Below are 26,395 nucleotides of genomic sequence, written 5' to 3'. Positions count from 1 at the left end.
CCCCTCCTTGCCCCCAGGCTTGCGTCCTTCTGCTGCCTCACCAGACCACCTGGATGCAGAACCCTGCCTCTCCTGATCTGGGACCTTCTCTGTCCCTGACACCTGGATGGTGCCACCAGCCTAGGGGGAGCCACTGTCCTGCACATGTATTCTCATGTCCCTTCTCTTTGGAAGAAGACCTAGACCAGAAGGCACTGCCTGGGGGATGGGGGGATGGAAATACAGATGGATAAAATACTGGCTGTGAGTTGAGAATTCCTGAAGCCTAGGGATGGCTACAGGCTACTCTTCCATCTAGTTCTAGATCTTTATCTATTTAAATTTTTTAATACTAAATGTAATGAAATGTACTCCTTGGGACGTATCATGAAGTTCTCCTCTGGACTTGAACATCACCATGCTATACATGCCATTTCCTTCCTTCCGGGATTAGCCGAAAGGGAAAGGCATCTGTGTGCACAGAGGTGATGCAGTAATCATGAGCTTGTTACCGACGGCCAGCATTTCCTGAGCATTGACTATGTCTAGGCGCTGTCCTGGGGGCTTAGCACAGATGACTTTAATCTTCATAAGAATCCTGTCCTTCATAAGAATCCCAAATAGGTATTATTATGATCGTTCCCATTCTGCATGATGAGAGGCTCACAGAAATTATACAGTTCTCTCTGACCAACTCTCTCTGGCTCCTTTGCTGTTGCTGCCCCCAGAGTCCCAGCTCCTTCTATCCCAGTTTAATCACAGGTAATGTCTGTCCCCGAGCTCCCTCTTCTGGGTTGTAAACAAGAACACTATAGATCACCTCCACCTCTACAGCAGAGAGCCAGCCAGTTCCCACTGGCAGCCCCACGGGACCGGAAACAAGGGTCACACCCTGTGTGGGGGATGAGGGAGGGGGCAGCCAAGAGAGCAGGCCCCTCCCCGACATGGATGGGCACTGGGGAAGAGTATGAATGGAGGCCCACATTCTACAGACTCCGCATCAGAGGGGCACACACAGCGGGCTTCCTGGGCCTGTTCCCCTCTTCTCCCCGTCCTGGCTCCATGCCCCATCATCAGCTCCCCTATATGCTTACCCACGCTCGCTTGGCCACTCCCCTTTAAAAGCCCCCTTTGGGCCTAAGTGTGTGCTAGGGGCACACTGTGCCCTCCGGAGATCCATGCAGGGCCTGATATCAGGCTCGGGCCATCTGGATGGGGGATTCTGGGGCTCTGGTCTTTAGGAGTGTGATCTAGAAGGTGGGAGCTGGTCTTGGGTATGTGTCCAGATAATTCTGTACAGGAAGGGGCGAGAGAGGCCTGAAGCCCAGGCCTGAGTCCAAGGGCAGGTCTGCCAGGGAGCCAGCTGCTGCCCGGGCCCACCATATACAACCAGCCTCAGCTTTAGATTGCTGCCGTTGTCGAGAAATGAGCCTAAACAGTCAGAGGTGTGGCAAGAAGGTAAGGTCCGTCTCTCTGACCCATTACCCCCAACACAGCTGCTGTGAGCCATGAATTAGCATTTGAAAAATAAATCCTGTAATTATTTTGATTACTACAATACACTGACTCTGTATTTTTTTACGTTAAAAGCATAAATTAAACATAAACACTTGAAATATACCACAATTTCTGAAAATCTCATCTAGGCATTTCTTCTTTTATAAAAACCCAGGGGCTTTAAACACTGGACGTGTGGGGGTGCTGTGACCGTAGGAGGGGAGCGGTCCTTCTTTTGACATCTGAGACACGCCGTCCACTAACGCCTTTCGGGAAGGAGCGCAGATGGTACCCGGCTAGGGCTGGGCTCGGAAGAAATCACCTTAAGATCCCCAAGGGGAGGAAGCGCACAAGCAGAGAGAGGGGGGATGGAAGCCTTTACACCAAGTGGACTTTCCATTAGCTGGAGCTTTCCCGGCAGTGAACTAATTCAGCCTCACAATTTCTCAGAGGAACATAGCTCTCCGGCCACATCTGCAAGACAGGAGCGAGGGAAGCAGAACACAGAAGCAGGTGGGGCAGGGAGCGACGAGAGGTTCCCCGATTCCCACTCTGCAGCCTGTCAGGCTTCCAGAACAGCCTGTGATGAATGGGTTTATTAAATGAATTCCAGAGTCAGAAATGGATTCAGGAAGGTAGTAGGGGCTGCTCAGGCTGGCCCGGCAGGGATCAGTGTGCATTGGGCCATGGGTTGATGGCTTCATTAGGGGGGTCTGGCCAAGTCACAGCCCTCCCCGGCCCACAGCGCACAGACACGGCCCTACCCACGGGCGGTAACCCAGAGGCGGCGTGGGCAGCCTCACCCTCTCACGGACAGGCCAGTAAGGGGCTGAGGAGAAGGTTCACTCCTAGTCCTCTAGCTCCTTTGCCCCTGCCCTGGAAGAGGGGAGCCAACGATGGGGTGCAGTGGTCCAGGCTGGACAGGCTAACGGCCTTCAGTGCTTAGTGGGAGTCTCTGGAGGACGGCCCCTGCGTGTAGGGGAGGGAGCGGCCTGGCAGGTGGGGGCAGGAGACTCCTCTCTGGGCAATACCAGCCAGATGTAGCCTTGAGGGCTGGGATGAAGCAGGCCGCAGCACCCCGCCTGGCAACCAGCACCCAGCCGGGGGCAGCAGCTCTCGACTGGGCTGATCTCACTTCTGTTTTCTATCCAACCATCCGTCCATCTGTCCGTCCACCCACCATGTGCCAATGTTTGGAGGCCTTTTTTTTAATTGGAGGCATGATTTTCTGATGACTGTGACTAGGGGGAGGGTTGTGTTACTGATACCCAGCGGGTGGGGCCAGCGATGCTGGCAAACCCCTACAGTGCCCAGACAGTCCCCACAACACAGAATTATCTGGTATCAATACCAACAGCGCTGGGGCTGAAACACCGTTGCCTCGTGGGAAGGGCCTGGTCCCTGGAAGCGGAAGGCCCGCCATTCCTCCCGTCTGACCCAGGTAGGGCGGGTCCGCCTCTCTCAGCCTCGCTTACCGCATCTGTGAGATGGCGGGGCCAACAGGACAGGGCTTGGAGGGCCGTGGGATAACTAACCCAGATGAGGCCTGTGGAACCCGCAGGCCAGTGGCTGGCTCTGGCGCAGTCTCTGGGGACAGTGCTTTGGTGACACGTGGGAGGAGCCGTGGTAGGGTGAGGGGACAAACATTCACACGTGGGGAGAAGGCAGGGGCTGTGTTTTCATGAACACATAAACCTGAGTCAGTTACTGATGGTGGTGAGCTCCCTGTCCACACGCTCTTCTGTGTGCGGAACTACACCCGACGGGGAAAAGACCCCAAATGCCAAGCAACACTGCTGGGTGTGTTGTGGTTAGATGGGCAAACCAGCTCATTTTTGAAGGCCTCTGGTTCTAGAGGCTTCACATTCACACAGTGATCCTGGGAGGCGAGTACGACTTCATGGAAGGGAAGAGAGAGCGGGGGTCAGTCTAGGCAAGGCCAGAAGCAGACCACAGGGTTGACTATGAACACGACCCTCTTGGTGAGATTGAACCTGAGCTGAGAGCATCTGGGGCCACCACTGGCCTTGGAGAACTTAAGTCACACTGACGGCCACTTCTTCAGACACGGTGTCTGGAACGTAAAGTGGCTACACTTTAGTTCAGCCAGCTTCTCGGTGTACCCGGTTCCCAAAGGACCATGCAAACACACCGACTGGCCGTGCTGGGGACAGTGTCAGCTGCACAGACACAGACTGCTGCCTCTCCCTGCTGACCAGCGGCAGCAGGGTGACCCAGTGGGCTCAGAGACATGCTTCCTGCTTTCGACTGGGACCTTTCCTGGACTCGCTGTTGGGGTCTTTTATTTCTGGTTCATCCTATCCCTTTGCCCCAAGCTGTCAGGATACACTTTATATGTATATGATTAAAACCCCACACCCAGTACATCTGTTGCTGGGTCCTCTGCCGAGCTGGGGAGTGGCTGCTGGGGCTGGAGAAGGAGGCCCACCTTCTCTCGCCCACCCGAATGTCCAGCTGCCCATGTGCATCCTTCCCAAGCCAGGAGCCCAAACTGCCCAAAATGCAGGTAGATGAACACACTGTGAAGTTTTTCCGTGTTTCTCCCTGTCTTTCAATTGGGGATAGCAGTGAGATTGCTGCACCCGTCTTCCTTCCACCTTTCCCACACACATTCTTCCAGAGAATCCAATAAAGTTAAGGGGAAACTCGTTAACCTGGAAGCTTCTTGGGCTTAGCAGGTTTGCAAACTGATGATGTATTTCTCTTGTACTCCACCCAAGGCATGAGCCTGCCGATGTCTTCCGTACACACCAAGATTAAACATTTTGTTCCCAAGGTGGACAAGCCGGCCAAGAAAGAGAAGTAAGACAGGGGTAGGGATGGATGGGCGGGGGATGGGGCAGGGGCGTGAACCTGCATCCGAGGCCGAGGTCTGACTGTCTCATTTCAGCAACGAGGACACCGACCTGCCGGCGGGGGACACACCCCTGAGAGCACGTAGCCAGCGAGAAGCACAACTCTGAGCTCTTGGCTTGAACCCCGTGATTTTCTTTTACTCCAGATATCTGGGAACCCCGGAATCCTCCACCCAAATGGCCTGAACCGGATTGCAGGATCCGTGTAGATCTTACCCTGCGTCAGTCCTCCCAAAGGCAGACTGAGTCCCTACTACACACAGCTGGGCCCAAAGGGGACTATTTAGAAGAGAGTAACTGAGGTGGATATGCAGGCTGGGAGTGGGGGGACAGGAAGTAGAGGGGAGCAAGCCCAGGCTGGAAGCCGGTGCTGTGTGTGCTCCCCACCCCACCCCCACCCTGCTCTGGTATGGAGTCCAGAATGTGGGCCTCCATTCATACTCTTCCCCAGTTCCCATCAATGCTGGGGAGGGGCTTGCTGTCTGGGCTGCCCCCTCCCCAGGCCTGACATGGGGTGTGACCCTCGTTTCCCTTCTCATAGGGATAGGCGAGACCCCTTCTGGACAGGCCAAGAGGCTGTGCAAGAGGAGAAATGAAAGGTAGGAGGGGCCGAGAAGGCAGAGCAAGGTCAGAGAGAGAGAGAGAACTCCTGAGCCCCACCACGGTGGCAGAAAGGGTTGGCGAGCACAAAAACGGGACAGTCTTTCTTATCTTATCCCGGAAGGAGGGAAGCTACTGAAAGGACGAGAAAGGTAAACAGGTCAGTCCTACAAGGGTGTAGGGCCACACGCATGTGTAAACGCACATGCACACACATGTACACGCGGGGATTATTCTAGCTGAAATACTTACATAGATTCCTATCCGTCTAACGCAGGTTTACACCTTCAGAAAACCTGGACGTGCATCCCAGCCCCGCGGTTGGCCACGGGCCGCTTTAGAAGGGGGCTAAGTCTAATCCAGCCCAGGCCCTCCCTGTCCCCCGACACGCAGCCAGGGGCCAGGAGCACCGTGGGCCCTCACTGTCCTCTGTGCAAGCGGTCGGAACATCGATCTCAGAGTCTTCTTCTGCTTTCCCAGAATTTATACTCCTGCTGTGCAAACCCAACTGTTCTCTCCAAAGCGAGAAGGAGTGATGGCTTGGCCCTAGCATCTAGAAAGGACTCTTGGCTCACTCAAAGACTGTTAGTAGGATCACCCTTAGTTTCCCATGGATGACTGCTTTTCCTCCCCTTTCTCGTGCCATTGGAAGGTCAGGTGCAATGGGTACTATGACTCTCCACTTAAGTAAAGACCTGGCATCTTTTGGAGACTGGAGAGCCCCTCCCCAAGAGACCCAGATTTAACTACGGCTCGCCTCCTTCTACTTCCTTGTGCAGCCAAAGGCATTAAGTACCAGGAAAGCCACTGCTTTGCTGAAGGCAGGTCGAGCAAGCTTCCATCTCAGGGATCGGGGAGCGGGGAGTGACAACATTCTGGCCGCTGGGATCCCCTATGAACAGTGCCCACACACGGCTTCAGAAGATAGGGACATGCCTCAGCTCTTCACAACAATTTACAAAATGCCACCTGAGTAAACAGTGCCGTTCCCAGCCTGCTGCCATCCCTAAAGACAGACCGAGGCCTCCGCTGGCTTCCCCTTTTCCCGTGCAGCTCAGGCAGCCTCTCCCAAGTCCTGCTGGAGCAGAGAGACGGGTCTGGGAAAAGTCACTGCAAGTGGGAGGCCAGGGTTGTGTGGCCTTGAACGCCAGGGGGTGTGTTTCTGAGGGAGGCCATGGGGGTTTCTGAAGGCTGTACTGAGGTGGAGAACAATGGTCCGATGGTGATGTGTCGGCAGGGGAATGGGGGGCAGCGACTAGAGGCTGGGGTTTGAACCTAACACGGTGGTTCCCAATCCGGGTGGTTTTTGTTTTTGTTTTTGTTTAAGATTTTATTTATTTATTTGACAGAGAGAGAGATAGTGAGAGCAGGAACATAAGCAGGGGGAGTGGGAGAGGGAGAAGCAGGCTTCCCAATGAGCAGGGAGCCCGATGTGGGGCTCGATCCCAGGATCCCGGGAACATGACTAGAGCCCAAGGCAGACACTTAACGACTGAGCCACCCAGGCCTCCCCTCACCCCCCCCCCCACAATCTGGGTGGTTTTATTGGCCCTGGGGTGTCTGGTGTAGCCTGGAGACAGCTCGCTACTCAGGGCTGGCAAATGTGAGGTGCTCCTGGGGAGCAGAGGCCAGGGGTGCTGCTAGGTGGGCCTTAGAGCAGGGACAGCCTCCCACACAAAGAACCATCGGGCCCAAAATATCACCAATGCCACTGCTAAGGAAGGCCGACCAGGAGAAAACGGAGCCAGGGCAGATTGGAGCCATGGAGCTCGGACGAAGATAGTCACACAGAGAGGAATGGGACAGGGAGGTGGCTGTGGGCCCAGGCTGCTGCTCGTAGCCGTCCGTCTACTAGAACCACAGACGATGCTGCGGTGGCCATGGGCTTGCGCCGGCCACCCAACCCAGCCCAGGCCTTCACGCGTGTTCTCCTTCCTGGGCTGCTCCCTCTCCCCCTCCCCACAGAGCCCATTTCTACTCCTTTCTCAGGATGCAGCTCATTATCAAGTCCTCCAGGAGGATGTCCCTGACTCTTGTGCACATGGCAAGGACCGTCTCTCACTGCTTCTAGAGCAGCCTGGACTGAACTCCACCCAGGACAGAGTTTAACAGAACAGCTGCTTACTTGCTTGTTGCTGTGTTCGATCCCCCGAGGGCCCACAGAGACTCCGACCTAGCCATTCATCTCCGTGTCTTCCCAGTGAGCAGAGAACAGAGATGGCTATGGAGTGAATGGATCAGTTTGTAGAGGGATAAAAACTAGGATTTGTGCATCGATGAAACAAAGAGAGGGCGGGGCCAAAGCTGGAAGCTTGGATAAAATCTCCAAGACACCGTTTCCAGAGAAAAGAATAATGACCTAAGAACCTTCGTGAGCACTCACCATGAACCCATCAAAGTGGGGCGGGGGAGCCAGCAAAGAAAAGAGAGAGAAAAGAGGACTGCAGGAGAATCTCTGTCCTTCAGAGAAACTCGACCCCTCTGGAAACCCAGTGGAGTGACGCGGGTCCCAGAGTGAGGGGAAGTCATACTTCTCCTTCTCTGTGGTTAGGCTCTGCATATAACGGGACACCTGATGTCATATAAAAGCAGGTGGCGAAGGCGGAGTCCCCGCACACGTTCTGGCCCCCCTAGCCTGTTACGTACCTGGGATTTTACATCCTCGCCTTTGTTCTTAACGCAGGGGCTTAACCTGAGGTTGTAGGTCTCCGTGTTCTTCTGCCTTTGAGACTCTAGGCACTTCTGCCTCTGTCGGATGCTGCCCTTCTGGATGGAGGAATCGCTGGGGATTCTGGAGGAAAGCCACAGACACGTGAGAACCAACTGCCCTTTGGCTGAGTGACACTAGCCACTGGAGAGGTTGAGGCAGGGTTCTGAGGATGTCAGGGGCATTTCGCCCAGGGTGGCGGCTACCTCTGGGCACAAGGCAGCGAGGAAAGACCCAGGAGCCACCACGGCAGATGGAGCCTGGCGCGGAGACAGCGCTAGCCTCAGGTCGCACCCGGGACTCACATCCCAGCAGCTGCGAAATGCTGCTAACCTCCAGCACCCCCTCCCTCAGCGAACCTCCAGTCCTTAAGTTACTGATGAACTTAACTCCTCTTCTGATTTCAGGAATAAGCAGAGCCAACTGGTCTCCTCAGACCTCCCTATACTTAACACCCTGTATCCAGCTGGCCACGGGACGTCCCTTGTCCAGACCCAGTCAGCTGAGGGTCTCTCCTGACAAGTCAGAAGGCAGGGCGGGTACCTGAGTTCTGGATAGACGTTCTCCAGGTACCACTTGAAGCTCTGGCACTGAAGATTCTTCCTCAGGTCCAGTCTGCTCTCAATGCTGGCAGGACGCGGGGTGGGGGAGACACAGAGAGACGGGTCAGAGGCAGGAATGAGGCTGAGAGACAAATGCACATGCTGTGCCCAGCATGTCTCTCCCGAGGGTGATGGAGAAGCTCACCCAGGGAGAGTTCCAGAGCTCCAGGCAGAGCTACAGAAGACCACAGCAGGAGCTCACAATGGTGTGGTACTGACACGGAGGGAAAAACAGAATTCAGGGATGTTTTACTTTTCTTTCAAAACAAGGCTAGGAGAACATGTGGTATATCTGTCACTGATTCACCACTGGGGCCCTGAGTCTACTTACCCACAAATCTCTCTTTTCGGCTTCTGCAGCCAAAGAATACCTTTCCTGCCCACCCCACCCTCAAAGAATCAGCTTCTGTGGCTGGTTCTGGGGCCCAGTCACACCTTTACTCATCAGATATTTATTGAGCACCTACTGTGTGCCAGGCACTGTGCTCAACGGTGGGCTTCTGAACAACAGAGAAGAGTGTTGCGCGAGGCTGAGCTGTGTGCACTTACGAACGTATGTACGTTCTGGGCTAAAGCAAAGCATGACGTGGGGACATCTGAACTTTAAGAGCATCTCACCGGGGGGGCGACTGGGTCTGGCAGGGCAAGGCTGGAGACAGGGAGAGCTGTGGGAGGGGGCTGCAGACAGCCAGCTGCTGGTCGTGCTCTCAGGCAGGGAAGTTGGGGCGGAATGGAGAGAAGGGACAGGTCAAGTCCCTCCATTTATCCCCGCCACCACCTTCCTTACCCCTTTTGCACCTTGTGCTTCCTGGGTGAGCCCATAGGACCAGCCCTGCTTGGCCAGCCTCACCTCCTCCAGCCCACACTGGGCTTCTTAGTTAGTGCTAACCACCTTTCCTCACCAGACTCAAAGCAACATGAGCCAAAGAATGATGTCAGTTTTTTTTTCTTTAGAGTTGAATGTTCAGTGTTTAGCAAAAAACCTTGGCGCTGCATGCATGAAGGAGGCCGCAGCACCAGGGCTCAGGGGCTGTTTGACCCGGGGAAGGTGGGGGAGGGAAGAGTCAAGGTTGACACCCAGACCTGTGACTTGGGCCAGAGGACACAAGGAAGAGTGTTCCTGGAGTTGGGGGAGACAGGTTGGGGAGCATGTTTCGAAGCACCGTGGCTGTTCCCTTTAGGATTGGAGCTGGAGCAGCCGGGGAGGTGTCCAAGTGGAGATGTCCAGTTTGCAGTGGGATGGAAGGGGCTATGGCTCAGAATGAGAGGCCCAGGTCAGGGACAGAGACCCAAGAGTCAGCAGTACAGAAGCGGTGGTGAACGCCAGGGGGAATGCGCAGTACAGAGACGGTGATGACGGACCCTCAGGGAGGACCACAAACCCGGCAGGAAAGAGAAAAGTGAGGCTGCAACAGGACCAGGAGGGTGGAGACTGTAGGCACGATCATCGATCATCGTGGTCGGGAAGGGGCTCTCAGGGGCAGGGGAGGTCTCCAAGCACACTCAGGAGAGGTGGGGCATGAGCTCCCCAAAGTGCACACTTTCTTTTTTTTTCTTTTCTTTTTTTTTTTTTTTTTAAAGATTTTATTTATTTATTTGAGAGAGAGAGAGTATGAGAAGGGGGAGGGTCAGAGGTAGAAGCAGGCTCCCTGCCAAGCAGGCAGCCCAATGTGGGACTCGATCCTGGAACTCCAGGATCATGACCTGAGCCGAAGGCAGTCACTTAACCAACTGAGCCACCCAGGCGCCCCGTGCACACTTTCTTTTCTTCCCTCCTATTCCTTTTTAAATCATTTAAGTTTTAAGATGTGAGACTCTGAATCAGTTTAAATGCTGATGGGGACTGTGCATTAGCAAAGACAGATCAGGGATAAGGCAGCAGAAGGCAGGGTCTCCTAGAACACTGGTGCCCACACCCGCTGCATATCAGAGTCCTGGGGAGTACGGGCAGGGGGCTGCCTTTCAACAATTCTCCAGCCCAGGCTGTACCCCAGACCCGAGCAGTTCTCTGGGAGCCGCACCCATAGCTTCCGAAGCCCCCTGGGTGACTGCAGGGTGCAGTCTAGTTTGGGAAGCACCGGCCTGGCCTGGAGCTCTGTCCCGACAGGCCCTCAGACCCCCAGCAGGACGCTACCTGGGAACTTCCTGGAAATGCCACCCTAGGGAATCAGCAACCACATTTTAACAAAAGCTGCAGAAGATTTGTGTGTATTAAAGTTTAAGAAGCCCTGAGCCAGGAGGCAGGAGAGGAGGAACGCAGGCAGAGGGAGCTGGACAAGTGTTGATTTAGGAATGAATGCAGATGAAGGGCGGGCCCCATTACAAGTGGAGGGCGGGTCTAACACGGCAGGGGGCACACCTGTCTCAGGAGATGGAGAAAGAGTGGGGCAGAGACAGCGAAGGGTAGGTTTGTCTCCGGAAGTCAATGCCATTTCTCTCAGCTGTAAAATAGATGTCATCTATCACTCACTGCTGTGAGTGACAGGTGGCCTTGGGGGGAGGGGTGGGGAGACAGGAGAGTTTTAAATGGGGACTGGGGACAATGATGGCCAGGAAAGGTAGCACGACTGACAAGTCTACTAAGGTCCTGCCTGAGCGTGATGGCCACAGTGTGTTAGCAGCACCGGCTGATACTTTCCAGAACCTTCAGCAGCCTGTGCAGGGAAGGGAGGAGGGAAAGGCCCAAAGTCAGGTGCATCCAGGATTGAGAAAACTTTGCCTGAGGGGCTGACAGATGCACAACAGGGCCAAAGATCTGAGGATGATGTCTTTTAAGCCTTCTCTCTAAGCGAGAGAGCCAAAACCAAGCAGAGGAGGGAGGGATGGAGAGAGGTGTGGAACGGGAGACGCACAGCCATGGTCAGTGGGCCGGGAGTTTGACGAGGACTCAGGACAAATGCCTTGTGAGGTTCTGAGCGATTGAACTGCGGGGGACAACACGGAGTTATAATTTCAGAGACATAAGCCATTTTGGCCGAGTCTGATTTAATCCTCCGGAGCAGAAACAGGCTCCCCCTACACGGTGTAGGGGGAGAAACCCATCCACTCCCCAGCCTTAGTCTGGCAGAGGGACATCGGCATGACAAAAAGCCACTAGTTGTCCCTCCAAATAATCAGATGCTAACACAGATGAAGTTTCCATTTTTCTCTCCTCAGTTCTGTGGTGAAGAATGCAATATATGGTTTTGGGGATCGGACAGGGGTGGTTAGAGCCTCATGCCCCCGGTTCGGTGATGTGATCAGGGCATGTAGCTTAACCTGCAGAAAACTCAGTCTCCTATCCTGTGAAATGGAGGCAACAAAACCCACTTCTCAGAGTCTGGGGAGCACTCCCAGGAGAGCCTCTGTGGCCTCGGCGCAGAATTCTTTCCCTGTTCTCATCTACCTGGATGAAGCCGGAGCACGACTCTTGGGGACACCTGTAGGATACTGCTCCATGGAGGAAGGAGGGTGCTTTGGCCTCGGGGAACTCAGAACCAGGAAGAGGAGCTCTGAGCTGGAGGAACTAAGGCTGTCATGTCCCACACCCCACCTTTATGGAAAAAGAAACTTCCCTCCATGGAGCAAGGCACACCTCACCTCCTGGGGCGGTGGCCCATGTTGCCACTTGTTCTGCAAGAGCTGCTGAAATCCCTGCATCCCCAGGAGGGCAGGAACAAGAAGAGACGTGAAAGAGAGTGGGCAGACCAGATACACTGGCTGTCAGCAGCCAGCGCTCCTCCTGACCCCCTGCGCAAAGCAGCCAGAAGGGACACTTACTTCCCAAAGGGCCTCTCCAGAGCGAACGGCCGGGCAGCGTAGTAGTACTGCTTATACTCATCCATCCACACCTCAGCTGTCCGCTTGGTGTTCCTGGGGAGACAGGGGGTGTCCCAGAGGAGTTAGTATGCACACGCAGCAGCATCACCTAGCCAGGGGCCCCCACGATCCAGTAACAGCTCTCCTCCGCCGGGGCTGAGCCCGGCCACATCCCACCCAACCTCCCAAGGGGCCTTTACTCCAAGACACAGGACAAACTCTTCCTCAAAAGGTAACACCTGAAAAATTGTGCCAGAAATGGAACTTTTGCGGCTCAAAAAGAAAACGGAGGAGGGGGCTGGGAGAGGAGAGTCCACACACCACATACGCCCGTGTTGCCAGGAACCAAGAGGAGAGAGGCAGGGCGGGCGGTGGCCACCTCGCCTCCCTCTGCACACAGGCTCCCTCTCCAAGTGTTCCCCCTTTCTGCAGGGCAAGGGCTGGGGTCCCAGCTCTGGGCAGGACAGCCGATCACATACGGCATCCGAAAGCAAGGTACAGGTGTCAAGAACCAAGTAATTAACCCAACTGTCAGCTCTCCAGCCAGCTCACTAGGCTTTTCCATCAGGTGTTTGCTCTGGGGCTGACCTCAAAGGTCACAGAAAACGAGAGAGACTGCCATGGAGGGTGTGTGTCCCTGCACGGTGAGCAGGGAGGCAGCGGTACCAGGAGAGCCGCCCCAGGGCAAGAAAGAGGCCATCAGAAAACAGACACCAGGGGCAGTGGAGGAGCAATCCCCGCTGGGGCCCACATCCATGACCTTGGAGCCCAAGTCCGTGACCCTGGGGCCTCATTCAACAGGGCATGCCCCTGCAGATTTCCGGTTCTGTCTGGAGCAGAGGTCTTCCTTGGAGGTCTATGGCAAACCTGTCCCAGCCCGTGGACCCGAAATGACAGTCACACCGGCAGTCTGCTTTTGGTGCAGGGAAGGCAGTTACCAGCGCTTTGCTGGCTCCTTGCCTGGGGCCTAACCATCAGCAAACTGTATACCATTTGACCCACTGGCTAGGGCCCAGACTCAAAGACAGAGAATGTTCTGGAGCCCAGCACTATCCCTGTCGCTCTTCTATACCAGGTGTCGCCTGCTCACGTTTTCCTCCTGTAAACCCAAGGCCCAAGGCAGCCTTGTCTTCAGTGTCCACTGGATTTCTCACTGCCCCATCCTCACCCAGAGGTTTCTGCAAAAGGTGTTAACTTTCCCCCTGGTCAGCGCCATGCCAGCCCCAGGATGCTCATGTCAGGATGTAACCCATACCCGCCCGTATGTGTGAAAACCGAGGACAGAAGAATACAGATGAGGAAAATGATGCCCCAAATGAAGAAATGCTTAGCTCCCCCCTCCCCCAAATGGACAAGACAGAAAAGAAAAAAGGAAAAAGAAGGATAAATGGGTAAATGAAGCCGTCAGATGATGAATGACAAAGGGGATAAAGGGAAAAGGTAAGAACCTGGAGGAAAGAGGGACGTACGCGAAATGTTCCTAAAACAGAGGCAAAGCCCGAAGGAGAAGGAATCACAGAAGCTGTATGAAGGGACAGAGCAGGAATGAGCAAGTGGACACCACGGACGTACTGAGACCCCGGGATCTTCATCTCGTCCCCTAGCAGGAGGTGCAGACACCCTAGGGAAGAAGCCTGGGCCAAGGATGTGAGCAGTAGCTGCTTGTGCTCCCCTGTTCTCAAATCCTTCCAGTGACCTTTCCCTTGGTGACCCAGGCTGAAAGGGGGAGCCGCAGATCTTCTGGAACTTGGAAGCAAAAATGGTATCTTCTCCCCAAACCCAAACAAGCCCAACAAAACAGTGCTGCCCAGTGACTCGCAGGCCTCGGCAAGCCACGGGGACGTCCGTGGTGGAGAAGAGCTTCAGACCGCTGCCTCCTGCTGCTGGGTGGGCCAGTCCGGCCTCCCTTGCTTAGGCAGAGTCCCAAGGAACACGACTGTGGCTCCTGAGCGCCCAGAACACTCAGGCAACCTACCAACCTACCAGACAACTGGGGACAGCCACAGCCCTTCACCAGGCTTTCTGCTGCCCCCACAGAACCCCTGGGACTCGCACTTACTTTATATACGTGTTGGCGTTTCCATCTGGGAAAACATACGGGTGTTTCTTGCGGAAGACATGGCCCACTCGGCTGCAGGGGACGATTTCGAGGCTGCCGCCGCACATCCACACTCTGAAGGAGATTTCTGCAAAATAGTCGTGCCCCCTCAGCACGGCTCTGTGCTCTCCGGAGGGGAGGGGACACAGGATGGCAGCATCGGGGGCACCAGGCCCAAGGAAGGGGTCAGGGCCTCCTGCTGCATCCAGCCTGGGGCTGGGGGTTAAAAGCTGGCTCCACAGTCAGACTGTGTGCTCTGCTGGCTGGGTGACCTCAGTTTCCCTTTCAGCAGCCGGGGCTGATGATAACTCAGAGCTGGAAGGGTGATGCACGTGAATATGGAAACACACAGGGACTGGCTTGGAGGAGCACGTTCACGGGGGGCGAGGGCTGTATTTGGGGACCAGCCTGGTGCAGAGCCGTGCTACAGCCTTTGGGTGACCTAAACTGCTGCTTCTGGACACATGGAAGATGGATTAGACATGCTTAGATGACCCTGGCAGGTAAGAACCAGGACCAAGGAGAAAGAACTTTCCATTTAAGAATATAGGAGACTTTCCCGACAGTCCAGACCCAGATAGAAGAGACTGTCACGGAGGTGGTGAGGTTCACACTCTGACCGGCCAGCAGTACCCATGGGCAGGATTCCCAGCAAGCTCCTGGATGAGGCATCCAGGAGAGCAGCTCCCAACACCCGGACCACAATTCTGCCCCTCCGTAAGGATGCCTGAATTATACCCTGCGGGGAGACGTCTTGGCAGTAGCCTAGAAAATGCTGGAAGCCCCTGAACTGTTGCTGGGGTCGCCCCCCCCTCCAGGGCAGGGATGTTGCATACATGCCCATTTCTTCCTGGTTGGCTGCTGCAGCTGCAGGAGGAGAGGAGTCCCCAGAGGCAGCCGGGATTAGGCCGGGGTGTGCCTCTCTTCCCTGGGACCAAGGTCCTCGGCAGCTTGAGGCAGTGCCCCTGCCCCGGAAGGAAGCAGTGGCAGACCAAGGTGGTGGAGGGGAGTATCAGTGACTGCTCGGCAATGTTGTGAGGGCTTTAACTTCTCTGCAGACAGTGCACCTCCTTACTGACTGCACCCCGTGCATCCCACAGGGTACGCCGCTGGTGGGAAAGGTCAGTTTCCCACTTGGGAATTCCTGCCTGGTTCGTGCTTCTGCAGTCAAGCTCAAATAGGAGGGCAGGCTGGCTCAGGAGAAATCCATGCCCTGGGTGACTCCTCCTGCAGGTGGGAGGGAGGGGCACATGGAAGCAGGCTGGGGTCCAGGAGTAGGAAAGGAGGATGTGAGTATTCTAGTGCCTTCTTACCATATACATGCACGGCACCCTCTAGCTTCTTGGGCACCACCTCCCTGGGTTCCTTCACCTGGGTCCTCTCTCTCTCTTTCCACTTCCTGCTCTGTGTCTCCTTCCTGTCCAGCTCCCCAAGCAGGTGTCTGGACACAATGTCTTCATCGCAATCCTCACCGGCTCTCTCACTTACTTGTCCTTAACCAGACTTTCCCTGTGTACCTGAGCTGCAGGCAAGGCTCTGTGGACACCAAACCCATTGCCATCACCTTCTTGACACCTGGCTTTCTGCGTGCCCAGGTGCTGTCCCAAATGGGCTACAGCTCATTCCCAGGAAGTTCGGGGACACGGTAGGGACAATGTGTGTGTGCTAGGATAAAGAAAGAACTCTTTCAGGATTGCTTCCAAATGACGGCAAGAACACAGAGGGAGGGAGACAGGAAGAGCTTGGCCTTGGGGTCCGCAGCCCCCGACTATGCAGCAGCCCCCAGGCCGTGTCCACGGGGAAACCTGCTTCACCTCACTGAGGGTCTATGTTGCAGGACGGCCATCCGTGTCAAATGAAACACAATTTTGAGACTAAGGGGAACACTTAAGTAGGATGGAAAGATGAGCCACAGCTACGATCAGACGTCCCTGAAGCCAGTCTCTGAAACACAGACCCTGTTAGCACTGGCCTCCTGTGCCTGCTTCTAGCTTTCTTCTTCTGCCACCAACGCCACTTGAAATTTGTGGACATAACATTCCAGATTTTCTATCAAGCCCCCAATATGTAGCAATATGGTGCTTGGCTAGGGTACTGTGGAGCTCACATGTCCCAGACTAGTATTCGTGGGGGTGGGGGTGAGACATGGAGCATGGGAGAGCTTAGCTGACCGACACCCCCCACCACTCCACCTTGCCGTGAGCGCACTGTGGGGCTGGCTGCAGGGGTCAGCTCGTGGGACTGTCAGTGCATGTGTGACTTCAGTCTCAGGACGTCTTCCTAAACAGTGTGCTCCAAAAGTCTGCTGTGCTCCAATCCCTTCCTCCCCAGGATCTCAAAATACGGTCTGCTCCAATTCCAAAAAAGGAAAACCATCTCATCTTTCAAAACTAGAGACGGAGATCTGGTTTACTAGATATAAACTACAAATTTGGTGCCAGCCCTTTTCCCAAAATACGCATACGTTTTGGCCATGGTCTCTTCCTTTCCATGTATTCAAATAAGACATATGTCCCTCCTCATTTACAAAGCGAATCCCTCCAAACGATGCTTCGGTTCCCTCCCCCACCCCCTCCTACCCCAGCAACCTGTTTCTCTCTCTGTGCTCCCCTTGCCTGCCATCTCGCTTCCCTCCGCATCCCTGAGTCCCGCCTTCTGCCACTGTAGACACAGGACCCACCTTGGAAAGTAGTTATCTGACCCTGGTCCCTCACCTTCCTTCCAGTCTGCTGGCAGTCTTCCACTCCAAGGCTCCACCCTCCAAGGCTCTGTCTTTACAGGGTCCCCCGACCCTCTTTCCTCGGCTGACCTCATGGTTCACTTGAAGCTGAGGGGCTCCCTTTCATACCTCCCCAGCCCCAGCTCTGTCCTAGTTCCAGCACAGGCTTCCATGGGCCGTATGATGCTCAACTGAAGGGCACTGGACACTAGCAGATAAAGTGCACCTTCTGCCCCGGGCCACCCATCCACAGCCCACTGCTGCCTGCCTCCTCTCCCCCACCTGTCAAACCCGCCCTCCCCCTCCTCATTGTCTTGCGTCTGGTGCTTTAGCTGAAAACTGCCCTGTGTCTCAACCCTGCAAACGTTGAGTCATGGGGGGAAAATGACCTCTTCATCCACCCTGGTGAGACGGGGTCTCCCTCCCTCCGGTGGTAGCTTGTTAGTCATCTTAATGATCATGTTCGTGGTTGTGGATGTCCTTATGTTATGATCCGCAGCGGTCCGACCTGACCCCTGCCATCCAGTGCCTGGGGGCTGAAGCACTGCTCCCCACTCCAGAACTCAGCCCTCCGGCGACCAGTGCCACTCCGGGTACAAAGACACTGCCTTCGAGGCTTTCAGAGGCCAACAAGAGAGGCGCCTCTACGCCTAGCGACCACCAGCAAGCACCTCCATCTAGTCCTGACAGATGTCCGTCTTGCGCCCCCTCAGTGCAGCCAATGCCTCGCCAAGTGCCTGCACCCCGAGAGGCAAAACAGCTTCTAGGCTCCAGGGTCCTGCGTATTAGAAAGGTGGTGACCGGAGACCCAGGGCCTGACTCGGGCAGTCTGGAGTGTGCAGATGAGCGTGATGGTTCACAGGGATATTTAACACCCAGAAGGGGAGTTGCCTGCCCTCGTCGACACCACTGACGTCAGGATGACTGTCCTCCCGGGGATGTGCTGACTCTGGGGAAAGTCTCATAATCCAGAGGCACCGGGAGGCGGGAGCTCATGCATCAGAAGGGCCGAGCAGGGAGGTGTAGGGCGTCGCCCAGACCCTCCGCTTTCCAGGTCTGGGGCTCCTGCCGAGTCATCGCTTTCTTAAGTGAGGGGGACGGGGCAAAAAGACGATGGAGGGATTCTGTAGGGGGTTCTCGCTGAGTCAGCACCGCCACAACCTCCCCGGTGATGAGCGTCATGCAGGCCCTAATCCACTTTGAATTGCAGACAGGGAGACGGGTAATTATTCTACCCTCACGGGCGGGGGTGGGGGCACCGCTATCTTATTTTCTTTAGATGTCAGACTCCTACTTGAGGGCAATCTCCCTACCCTCCACCTTCACTTCTTTCCTCCTGTGACCTCATCAACTCACTGGCTGTCTGACCAGGGCCCCGGGGCCCCCCGTCCCTGCCCTCCACCAGCCTAGCGTCTATGCGCCAAGCCCACGACTGCTGGATGGGGAAGAGGATGCTTTCTCCCCAGAAGCAAAACTACAGCTATCCGTACACCGTAGCTCGGCCAGACCCACCAAGGTTCTAGTTCCATTTCCTAGTCTGGTTTCTGAGCGAAGGTGGAGAGAGCTTGAGACACAGGCTCCACTAAATGCGATAACTCCAGCTTGCATGGAGCCACACGTCCCATGTATGAACACACACTGTACCCACAGCAGCAGGAACCCACTGTAACCCTGCACAGGGGTTACAGGACAGCTCAGGATAGGAGACGTGGTGCGGGCTGCGGTGGGCACTGAGGTCATCCCTACTGTTACTCTGTAACACTACTACTGTTGCAGCGACTGTATCCCTAAGCTACTGCTATCCCTAAGTCCACACATAGAAATGCACTAATAGAGACCCTTCCTTTTAATGAACTTTTAAGTTCTCAGCACTCCTGGGCCTGGAAGCTCTGTTATTATTTTGCAGTGAACACATGGGACTTGAGCAGAGATCATCTGATTGGTCCATAACACTGTACTTCACGCCATCTGGGGCAATCACGTTGCATCCAGCCCTCCTGCCGAACAAGGACTAGCCATAGGCCCACCGAGGTCACCCAGAGCCGTAGACCACAAATGCCGAGGGGGTGTCCTTAACTTCCCATACTCCCTACGGAACAGGACAAGCAGCAGCCGCAGTGGTTGCCTGGTCTGGAAAGTGGGAGGGAACGGCATTTCAGACTGCACTCTCTGGCCCAGTGGGAGGCTGGCTTTGAGGGGAACAGAACAGTCCTGGGGATGGAGAGAGGAGTGCGCATGAGTGACACCAGGGCTCTCAGGATGTGGTAGGCTGGGAGGTGCAGAAGGCCCCCTGCCATCCTGGAGAAGAACTCTTTCCCTCAGTATCAACTCTCCTCTGAAGGTGAACCAGTGCTCCCCAGTCCCAGCAAACCCCCGATCGTCACTCCATCCTGATGGGCTCTTCCAAATCCCCATGTTCATGCCCTCAGGTGCCTACCTATGCTCTCTGGCAGAGCTGGACTGCCCCACAGGATCTACGTACTATCCGGAAAGCACTGCATCTTCTGACATATAAAATGCTTTAAAAAAAAAAAAAAAAAAAAAAAAGGTCCAAAAATGGCTTTCAAAGCGCTGGGAGCAGGCTATAACATAACGGAATGTTGTGATGGGAGAAAAGCAGTGTCTCCTGGGATAACCATCTGCAATACTTTTTTGTGGTTTAAAAAATTCTGTGATGGGCTGTAAAATGCTTCTTCCACAGCTTCTCAGAAGCCCCTCCCTCGTTCCCCATTCGGATCAGCACTTGGGAGCATCAGACGACTGGGAGGCAACAGCCGAAGTTGTCCCTGGACAGGCGCAGGTGCGCGTCCACACCGCCATCAACAGAAGGGATGGGCAGGCTGGACCAGAACGGGCCATCATGAAAAATAACGTGCCGCCTGAATCCCAAAGTGACTGCCACGTGGAGGAAAGGTCACGCTCCCTCTGCAAGGTTGAGGGAGGCTGTGTCAGCCCTTCCAGACACAGGCTAGAGCGAGATGGGCTAGAAGCATTTTCTAACAATTCAACACACAAATTCGCAATGACTCAGTGTGCCGAACTGTGAAGCAGTGAACACTATTGTCATAAATGGCACTGGAGCAGAAACGAGAGGACTGCTGTCTATCAAACGGGCTGCAGGAAGGAGTCACTTGACAATGGGAGGAAAGGCCAGAGCACATCGCTACGGATCACGAGAGGGAAGGACAAGGCCCTACCGGGCCCCAGGTTCTCCTGGGTCTGTGCAGGCAGCGCTGATCTTGAACCTGTAACCAATTTCCCTGTTATGTTCCAGGACTGGGTGCCAGACAGGGGAATCAGTTTGGTTTCGGGGGCTTGGGTTTTTTTTTTCTTTTTCCTGCTTGTTTGCTGAGCTTCTAATCCGGGCCCCAAATGGTACTTGTCTGATGGATTTCTCTACACTGCCCAGTTTGGGAGAACAGATGCTGTGGGTCAGGCTGGCAGCCATAAATTTCCGGAAAATAACTCTTAGTGACTGAGGAAGAAAGCCATAAAATACTCGAGAGGCAGGGACAGGAGAAAACAATGGCAGAGGACGATGCATGGGATTACTGCTGAATGCCAGACGGGCCCCACGGATCATCCATTCTCGGGGCCGTGCCACCGTCTGGGGACCCGTGCCGAACAGTGCCCAGTGACACGCCTGCCTCTTGCTGTCCTCCTCTGGTGCTTCATTCAACAAGTAGTTACGGAAACCTCCTTCATGGGGGCGCTGTTTGAAACCCCAGAGCCGTCTAGGAACAAAACAGAGCCGAATTCCTGCCCGAGGCAGGCTTGAGCTTGGAGCACTGAACTCAGGGATTTGGGGGTAGGCGCCTGGGGGTGAAGAGGATTGATGGCGACCCCTGTAACATTTGGTAAACATCTGTTGGCCACCCCGTGCACACAGCACTCTACAGCGGGTTAAGGAAGAGGGTCTGGGGTAGTTGCTACGGAAGCCTGGGAGCGTCTGGCCCTTATCTCAGTGAAAGAGAAAGGGGTGAGGGTGGAAGGGGGCACAGGTTCCCAAACCACAGTGGTATAGAGCTCATTCTGCAGCCCCAGGAGAGAGAGAAGTCTGGGACCCCCCCCAAAGGAGCTCATAACACTGAGCTACCCTACAGCCGCCTCGTGTGTTAAAGAGTATGACATGGAGGGGCACCTGGGTGGCTCAGTGGGTTAAGCCTTAAGGTCATGATCTCAGGGTCCTGGGATCGAGCCCCGCATGGGGCTCTCTGCTCAGCAGGGAGCCTGCTTCCCTTCCTCTATCTCTGCCTGCCTCTCTGCCTACCTGTGATCTTTCTCTCTGTCAAATAAATAAATAAAATCTTAAAAAAAAAAAAAAGAGTATGACATGGGGCTGCTTCTTGGGGTTGTGAAAATCCGTGGCGCTAGGTCTGTCAAACTCCCAGCCCCCTCCTGGCATGACCAATGTTCCTTCCCTTTCCCTGCTCCCAGCTGGCTTGTTGTCAACTTGCCCCTGATGGTCTTCCCGGGGAGGCTTTCCCCCTGGAGAAATGCCCCGTTACCTCCAGCTTCCCAGCAACCACTCCTCTCGTGCCCCACCTGGCCTTGCCCCCAAGGAGTGATCTACTGCCCCCCTCAGGCCCTCATCCCAGGTGCGTGTGGGCCCAGGACACAGAGATGCCGCTGGCCCCTGGATGCAGAAACAGTGACTCACCAAAATTCTCTCCACCCCAGATGTCCATGTCCGTGTCGTACTTCCCCAGGTAATCGAACCAGGATTTGTCCATCACGAAGAGCCCTCCAGCTATGATGGGAGTCCTGTGCATTCGGAAGAGAGAGAGAAGGTTATGGGAGAGCAGAGAGGGATCGCCATCCCAGTCATCTGCCCCACCAGGCAGAATGCCACATGCTTCTCTCTCTACCGCTTTTCCACTTTACGAGGGTCAATGCGTTACCTAAAACAAGAACAGACTCCAGGGTTTTTCCTTTTGATTTTAAAACTCCTGACCTCGGGATGCCTGGGTGGCTCAGGTCATGATCCCAGCGTCCTGGGATCGAGTCCCACATCGGGCTCCTTGCTCGGCAGGGAGCCTGCTTCTCCCTCTGCCTCTGCCTGCCTCTCTGTCTGCCTGTGCTCGCTCTCTCTCCCTCTCTCTCTGACAAATAAATAAATAAAATCTTTAAAAAAAAAAACAAAAACTCCTGACCTCATAGACAGGCTCATTTTCTCATCAGCATGCCTTCTGTAGGGGGCCAGAACTTGCTCAGAAGCCCGCTGTGCTGAGGGCCCGGGCTTTAAAACTCCTGACCGGAATCTCCCATAGGCTCTGCCCAGCGTGGCTCTCTTTGGGGGCTCCACTGTTGGGAGCCCCAGCAGAGGAGGAGGACTGAGGCAGCACCCGTTAATGCATACCCATGTTTTGAGATTGGGCTCTCTCCCTTTTCTTCCCCCTTTAACTCTCAGTGAGGGGTTATGTCACCCTAAAATAATATATTTGGGTCCTAACCCCCAGTATCTCGGAATGTGGCCTTATTTGGGGAGAAAGTCTCTGTAGAGGTAATCAAGTTAAAATGAGGTTATCAGGGTGGCCCCCAACCCCACGTGCCTAGTGTCCTTACACAAAGGAAATGTGGAGCCAGAGAGACAGACGTGCACAGAGAGCACATAATGGGAAGAGACACAGAGAAGATGGCCATCTGAAAGTCAAGGAGGGGGCAGCTGGGTGGCTCAGTGGGTTAAACATCCAACTCTTGGTTTTGGCTCAGGTCATGATCTCAGGGTCCAGGGATCTAGTCCTGCATCAGGCTCGCCGCTCATCAGGGAATCCACTTCTCCTCCCTTTCACCTTCTGCCCTTCCCCCACGCTCCTGTAGTCTCTCTAAAATAAATAATTCTTTAAAAAGAAAAAAAAAAAAAAGAAAGAAAGAAAGCAAGCCAAGGAAAGAGGCCAGAATAGCCCTCAGAAGGAAATAACCCCACTGACACCTTGACTCTGTGGTTCTAGCCTCTGGACCTGCAGGACAGTATGTTTCTGCCGATAAGCCGCTTCGTGGGTGACATGTTGCTATAGCCCCAACAAACTAGTACACCCTTCGTCTTCTTCCTTGGGGTCCTGCCCCCACTTCCCCTGGCCACTGAGAGAGAAGCCAGAGAAGCCACTCGGAATGCAAAGTGCTGCCAAGGAAGGCAGGCGAGCCCAGCAGAGTCCAACCAGATAACCCAGTGAGCACCAGGACTTGTATCTAGAAGGATCAACAGCGGGGAAAGGCAGGTGAGCCCGCAGGGACCTGGCTCCTCATCCAGCAGGGCCAGAGGGCAAAGGGAGTTTTCTCCCATGTCAGGTAGTTGATGGATAGCAGGTCAAGAAACCAGGTCTCCCAGGGCCACAACCCCTGAGCGTTCCCTGGACTGAGCCTGGGAAACACTCGCTCTCTGATGAGCGAGATATTCCCACAAGAACAGAAGCTGCCCTGAGACACCCTCACACTGGGCCAGAGAAGGTAAGCTGCACCAGCACAGCCGCCCTTGTCCTTGACTTGGCCGGCTGCCCCATCGGGGGCCACCCACAGCGGGTAACTGAGAAGCCGCCCCACATGATAGAGGTTCAGAAGTAGAAGCCACTAGCCAGCATGCTGTCTGGCTCCAATCTCCCTCTTGGCACTGCTCCAGCTCATGAAAGCAGAAAAGGGGGAAGGGCCCAGCAGGTGGGTGAGACCTTGGTCCCCGGCGAAGTGTTCCTAGCCATACACATTTGTCAGAAGCGTCAGCATTTGGCTCTTCTTAGCTCCTTGCTTCCCATCTGACTTAAGCTGATTCAGTGCAAATGATCCAACGTTTACCATACAGCAGTTCTGGAGATACAGAGATGCCCACGAAGAATCTGGGGCACCCTAAGCCACTGGCTGGAGAAAGTACACCCTAGGGGCCTTTTGCATACTTCTCCAAGCACTTTGGAGGCCCAGCACCCCACCCAAGGCCCACAAGGGTCAGTGTGGAGATCCGTGGTTCTGGGGCAGGTGTGCCCATCTTTGGTAGGAACATACAGACCATACGCCCTCAAAGCTAAGAACCCAGGCTCCCGCATGGGGTGGACATCATGCTCCAGTCTACCCCGGTCCTCTGAGAGGCCCCAAACCCATGTGCTGGGAGCCTCCTATATAAAGGAAGAATGCAGACCAGGAGAAAGCATCCGCGGCTCTGCTGAAGAACCCAGAATCAATGCGACATCCCATCCTTGCATGGGGCGGAACAGACATGGGTGTTACTAAGCAGCAGAAGTTGAAGGTAAGTGAACCGACCTTCTTCGGCTGAACCCTGACATCCAAGACCTAGCAGTCCTGCTCTGGCCTGAACAGACCATCTTTCCCTCTGTCAGAGGCTCAAGCAGGACCATCTGGGACCCTCCAGCATTTAATGGGAAGCCTAAGTACATGGTAGCACGTGTGTGGGAGGACCACACTGAGCAGCTCCTTAGTACAGGTCTTACCAGGCCTCTGTCCCCTTAGGAGAAGTCTCCTTGAAGACAGAAACTCCTAAAGTAAGGGTAAAGGAGGGCTGGCCTGCCAAAGGTTCTTTTGGTCTCTTCTCAATCTTTTGAGCATCTAATGTGAAATGCCTGCTGTACGATGTGGCAGAGAAAAGGACCCAGTGGTGACGCTACCCACCCCTGACCTGACTTACCTTATGGGCTCAGCAGGGTCCAGACGCCGAGCCTTCTGCTCTGGGGAGAGTTGCTCCCATTGGAAGTGAAGGCTCCAGTCAAACCCTAGAACAACACCCACTCAGCTGATGTGCACAACACATCCCTTTTCTAGAAGCTTGTGAACACATCCAGGGAAGGTAGGCCTGGAGACAGCAGGTCTCACCCAGGCTCATCAGCAAGGAGGCAGTCGGGTGTCCCTCTCACAGTTTCTTTCTACTTCTTATTGCCTCTCTGATCCTTCCCTGCTGGGCACGGTGAGGGGATATAGGGCAGATGATAGAGTCAGGTTCAACAGAACCTAAGGGGGACAGGATGGACAGTCATGGGTGTGGCCCTTGGTCAGGAGTCTTGGGAAGGTGCAAGCAGGTTTTTATGGGGCTGAGTCATCTCAAATCAGTCTTGGGGACCAGCACTAGGTCCTGAGCACAACCATGATGGGTCTCAGAGAGTGCGTGGTGCCCAAGACTGCGGTGCCGGAACAGGTCAGGCCCCACCTAAGCCAGGATGTCCTCGCCTTCCCTCCTCAACCCGGGATGAGCCCATGTTGGAGCCAGAGCTCTGGGGTCTGGATGTGTCCCGCACGGGACCCTGGCCATTGCATTCATTGTCTCAGTGGTAAGGCTACCGCTGGGCTGCCAACATTACAGGACACAGGGCTGGACGTTCCAGACAAACAACTAGAGACCTTTCCCCATTCTTCCCCTAGAAAGATTTGACCAGAGGGAGTGGTGGTTCCTTGCTGGGGAGAAGGCGTTGGTCCCACTCACCCCCTCTGAGCTCCGTGGCGGACTCGATGTAGTTGAAGTTGTCCAAGCTGATGATGTCAATCACAGGGCACACCACCCGCGTGTAGTCCTGGAAGACAGCAGACTCCGGGCTCAGTCCGGGGCGTCAAGGAGCCAGGCCAGGTGTCAGCGGGCATGGGAGGGCCCTGCCCTGATAATGCCAGGCTGGTTTTATGGCCTTGACCCAGCACTTCTATCTTTGGATCTCAATTTTCTCATCTATAAAATAGAGCACTGGAGACTGTGGCTGCCCTGATTCTAATGCCTAAAATGCTAAAAACCTTTCTCTGACTTCTGGTGGCTTCCTCAGCCCCCAAAGCCATTGGAGAATGGCAGGGACCCAGCAAGGGCCAAAGAGTGAGGACACTGAGGAAGGGAAAGGCAGGGAGAAGGGGGCTTTAGAAGTCCTCCACTACTGGTGGGCTCCAAGGAGGCAGAAGCCACAGGCAGCCGGGAAGGTGACCTCAGTCTGTAGTCGCATAAAGCAAAGCCACACCCGCACAGGAAGAACACCTTGGTATTTCCAGATATTTTCATTTGATGCGTATGTTTCTAGGCAAGGTGAGGAACAGCATCCCTGGAGACTCCGTCCTTCAGATGTCATCTGTGGTCCTCACAGATCTGTGCCTCCAGCCCTGACTTACACGCCCTTGCTCCCAGACTTGGAGCGACTAAGCCACTGGCCCCTTCCATGGGGATTTCACATGGGCTTTCAGTGACAGCTTCCTTATCTTCTCTCCAAACATGCTCCTTTCCCTTGGGTTGCCTATTACTGCTAACAGAACAATCGCGCAGCCCTCTGCTTCCCAGCGCAAAGAAGCTTTGCCTCTGCCCGTCACCCCGATCGGTCTTGCCAATTCGAACTCCAGAACTACTCTTCTGAGCGTGGCGTGCTTCTCCTTTTCCCTCACACCTGGTGGACCGTGGTGGACTCCTGACCGCAGCTCACCCTCTTCCCTTAGGTGGCCGGGGAAGTTGTCATTTGGATGGGAAAATCTCACTCTGTGGCTCAGTTGCTAAAACCCTGAATTGCCCAGAAGATAGGGCTCATGCTCCTTAGCATGGCATGCGGGACCATCCACAAA

General features: G+C 54.8%; 1 protein-coding gene across 1 annotated transcript in view; it reads right to left on the bottom strand.

Moving 5' to 3' along the window:
* Positions 1-26,395, bottom strand: part of GALNT14 (polypeptide N-acetylgalactosaminyltransferase 14) — a 209,053-nt gene that overhangs the window by 2,999 nt on the left and 179,659 nt on the right. Inside the window, exons 7-13 of the mRNA XM_044261823.1 lie at positions 25,293-25,380; positions 24,504-24,588; positions 21,537-21,640; positions 14,119-14,245; positions 12,021-12,113; positions 8,203-8,286; positions 7,599-7,743 (exon numbers count right to left, since the gene is read on the bottom strand). Of these exons, the coding sequence (XP_044117758.1) occupies positions 7,599-7,743; positions 8,203-8,286; positions 12,021-12,113; positions 14,119-14,245; positions 21,537-21,640; positions 24,504-24,588; positions 25,293-25,380 (726 nt within the window). The remainder of the gene's footprint in view (positions 1-7,598; positions 7,744-8,202; positions 8,287-12,020; positions 12,114-14,118; positions 14,246-21,536; positions 21,641-24,503; positions 24,589-25,292; positions 25,381-26,395) is intronic.

The sequence above is a fragment of the Neovison vison genome, chromosome 8 (genome assembly GCF_020171115.1).
Source record: "Neovison vison isolate M4711 chromosome 8, ASM_NN_V1, whole genome shotgun sequence".
Taxonomy (NCBI): Eukaryota; Metazoa; Chordata; class Mammalia; order Carnivora; family Mustelidae; genus Neogale; species Neogale vison.
This window is presented reverse-complemented; position numbering and strand designations above follow the sequence as displayed.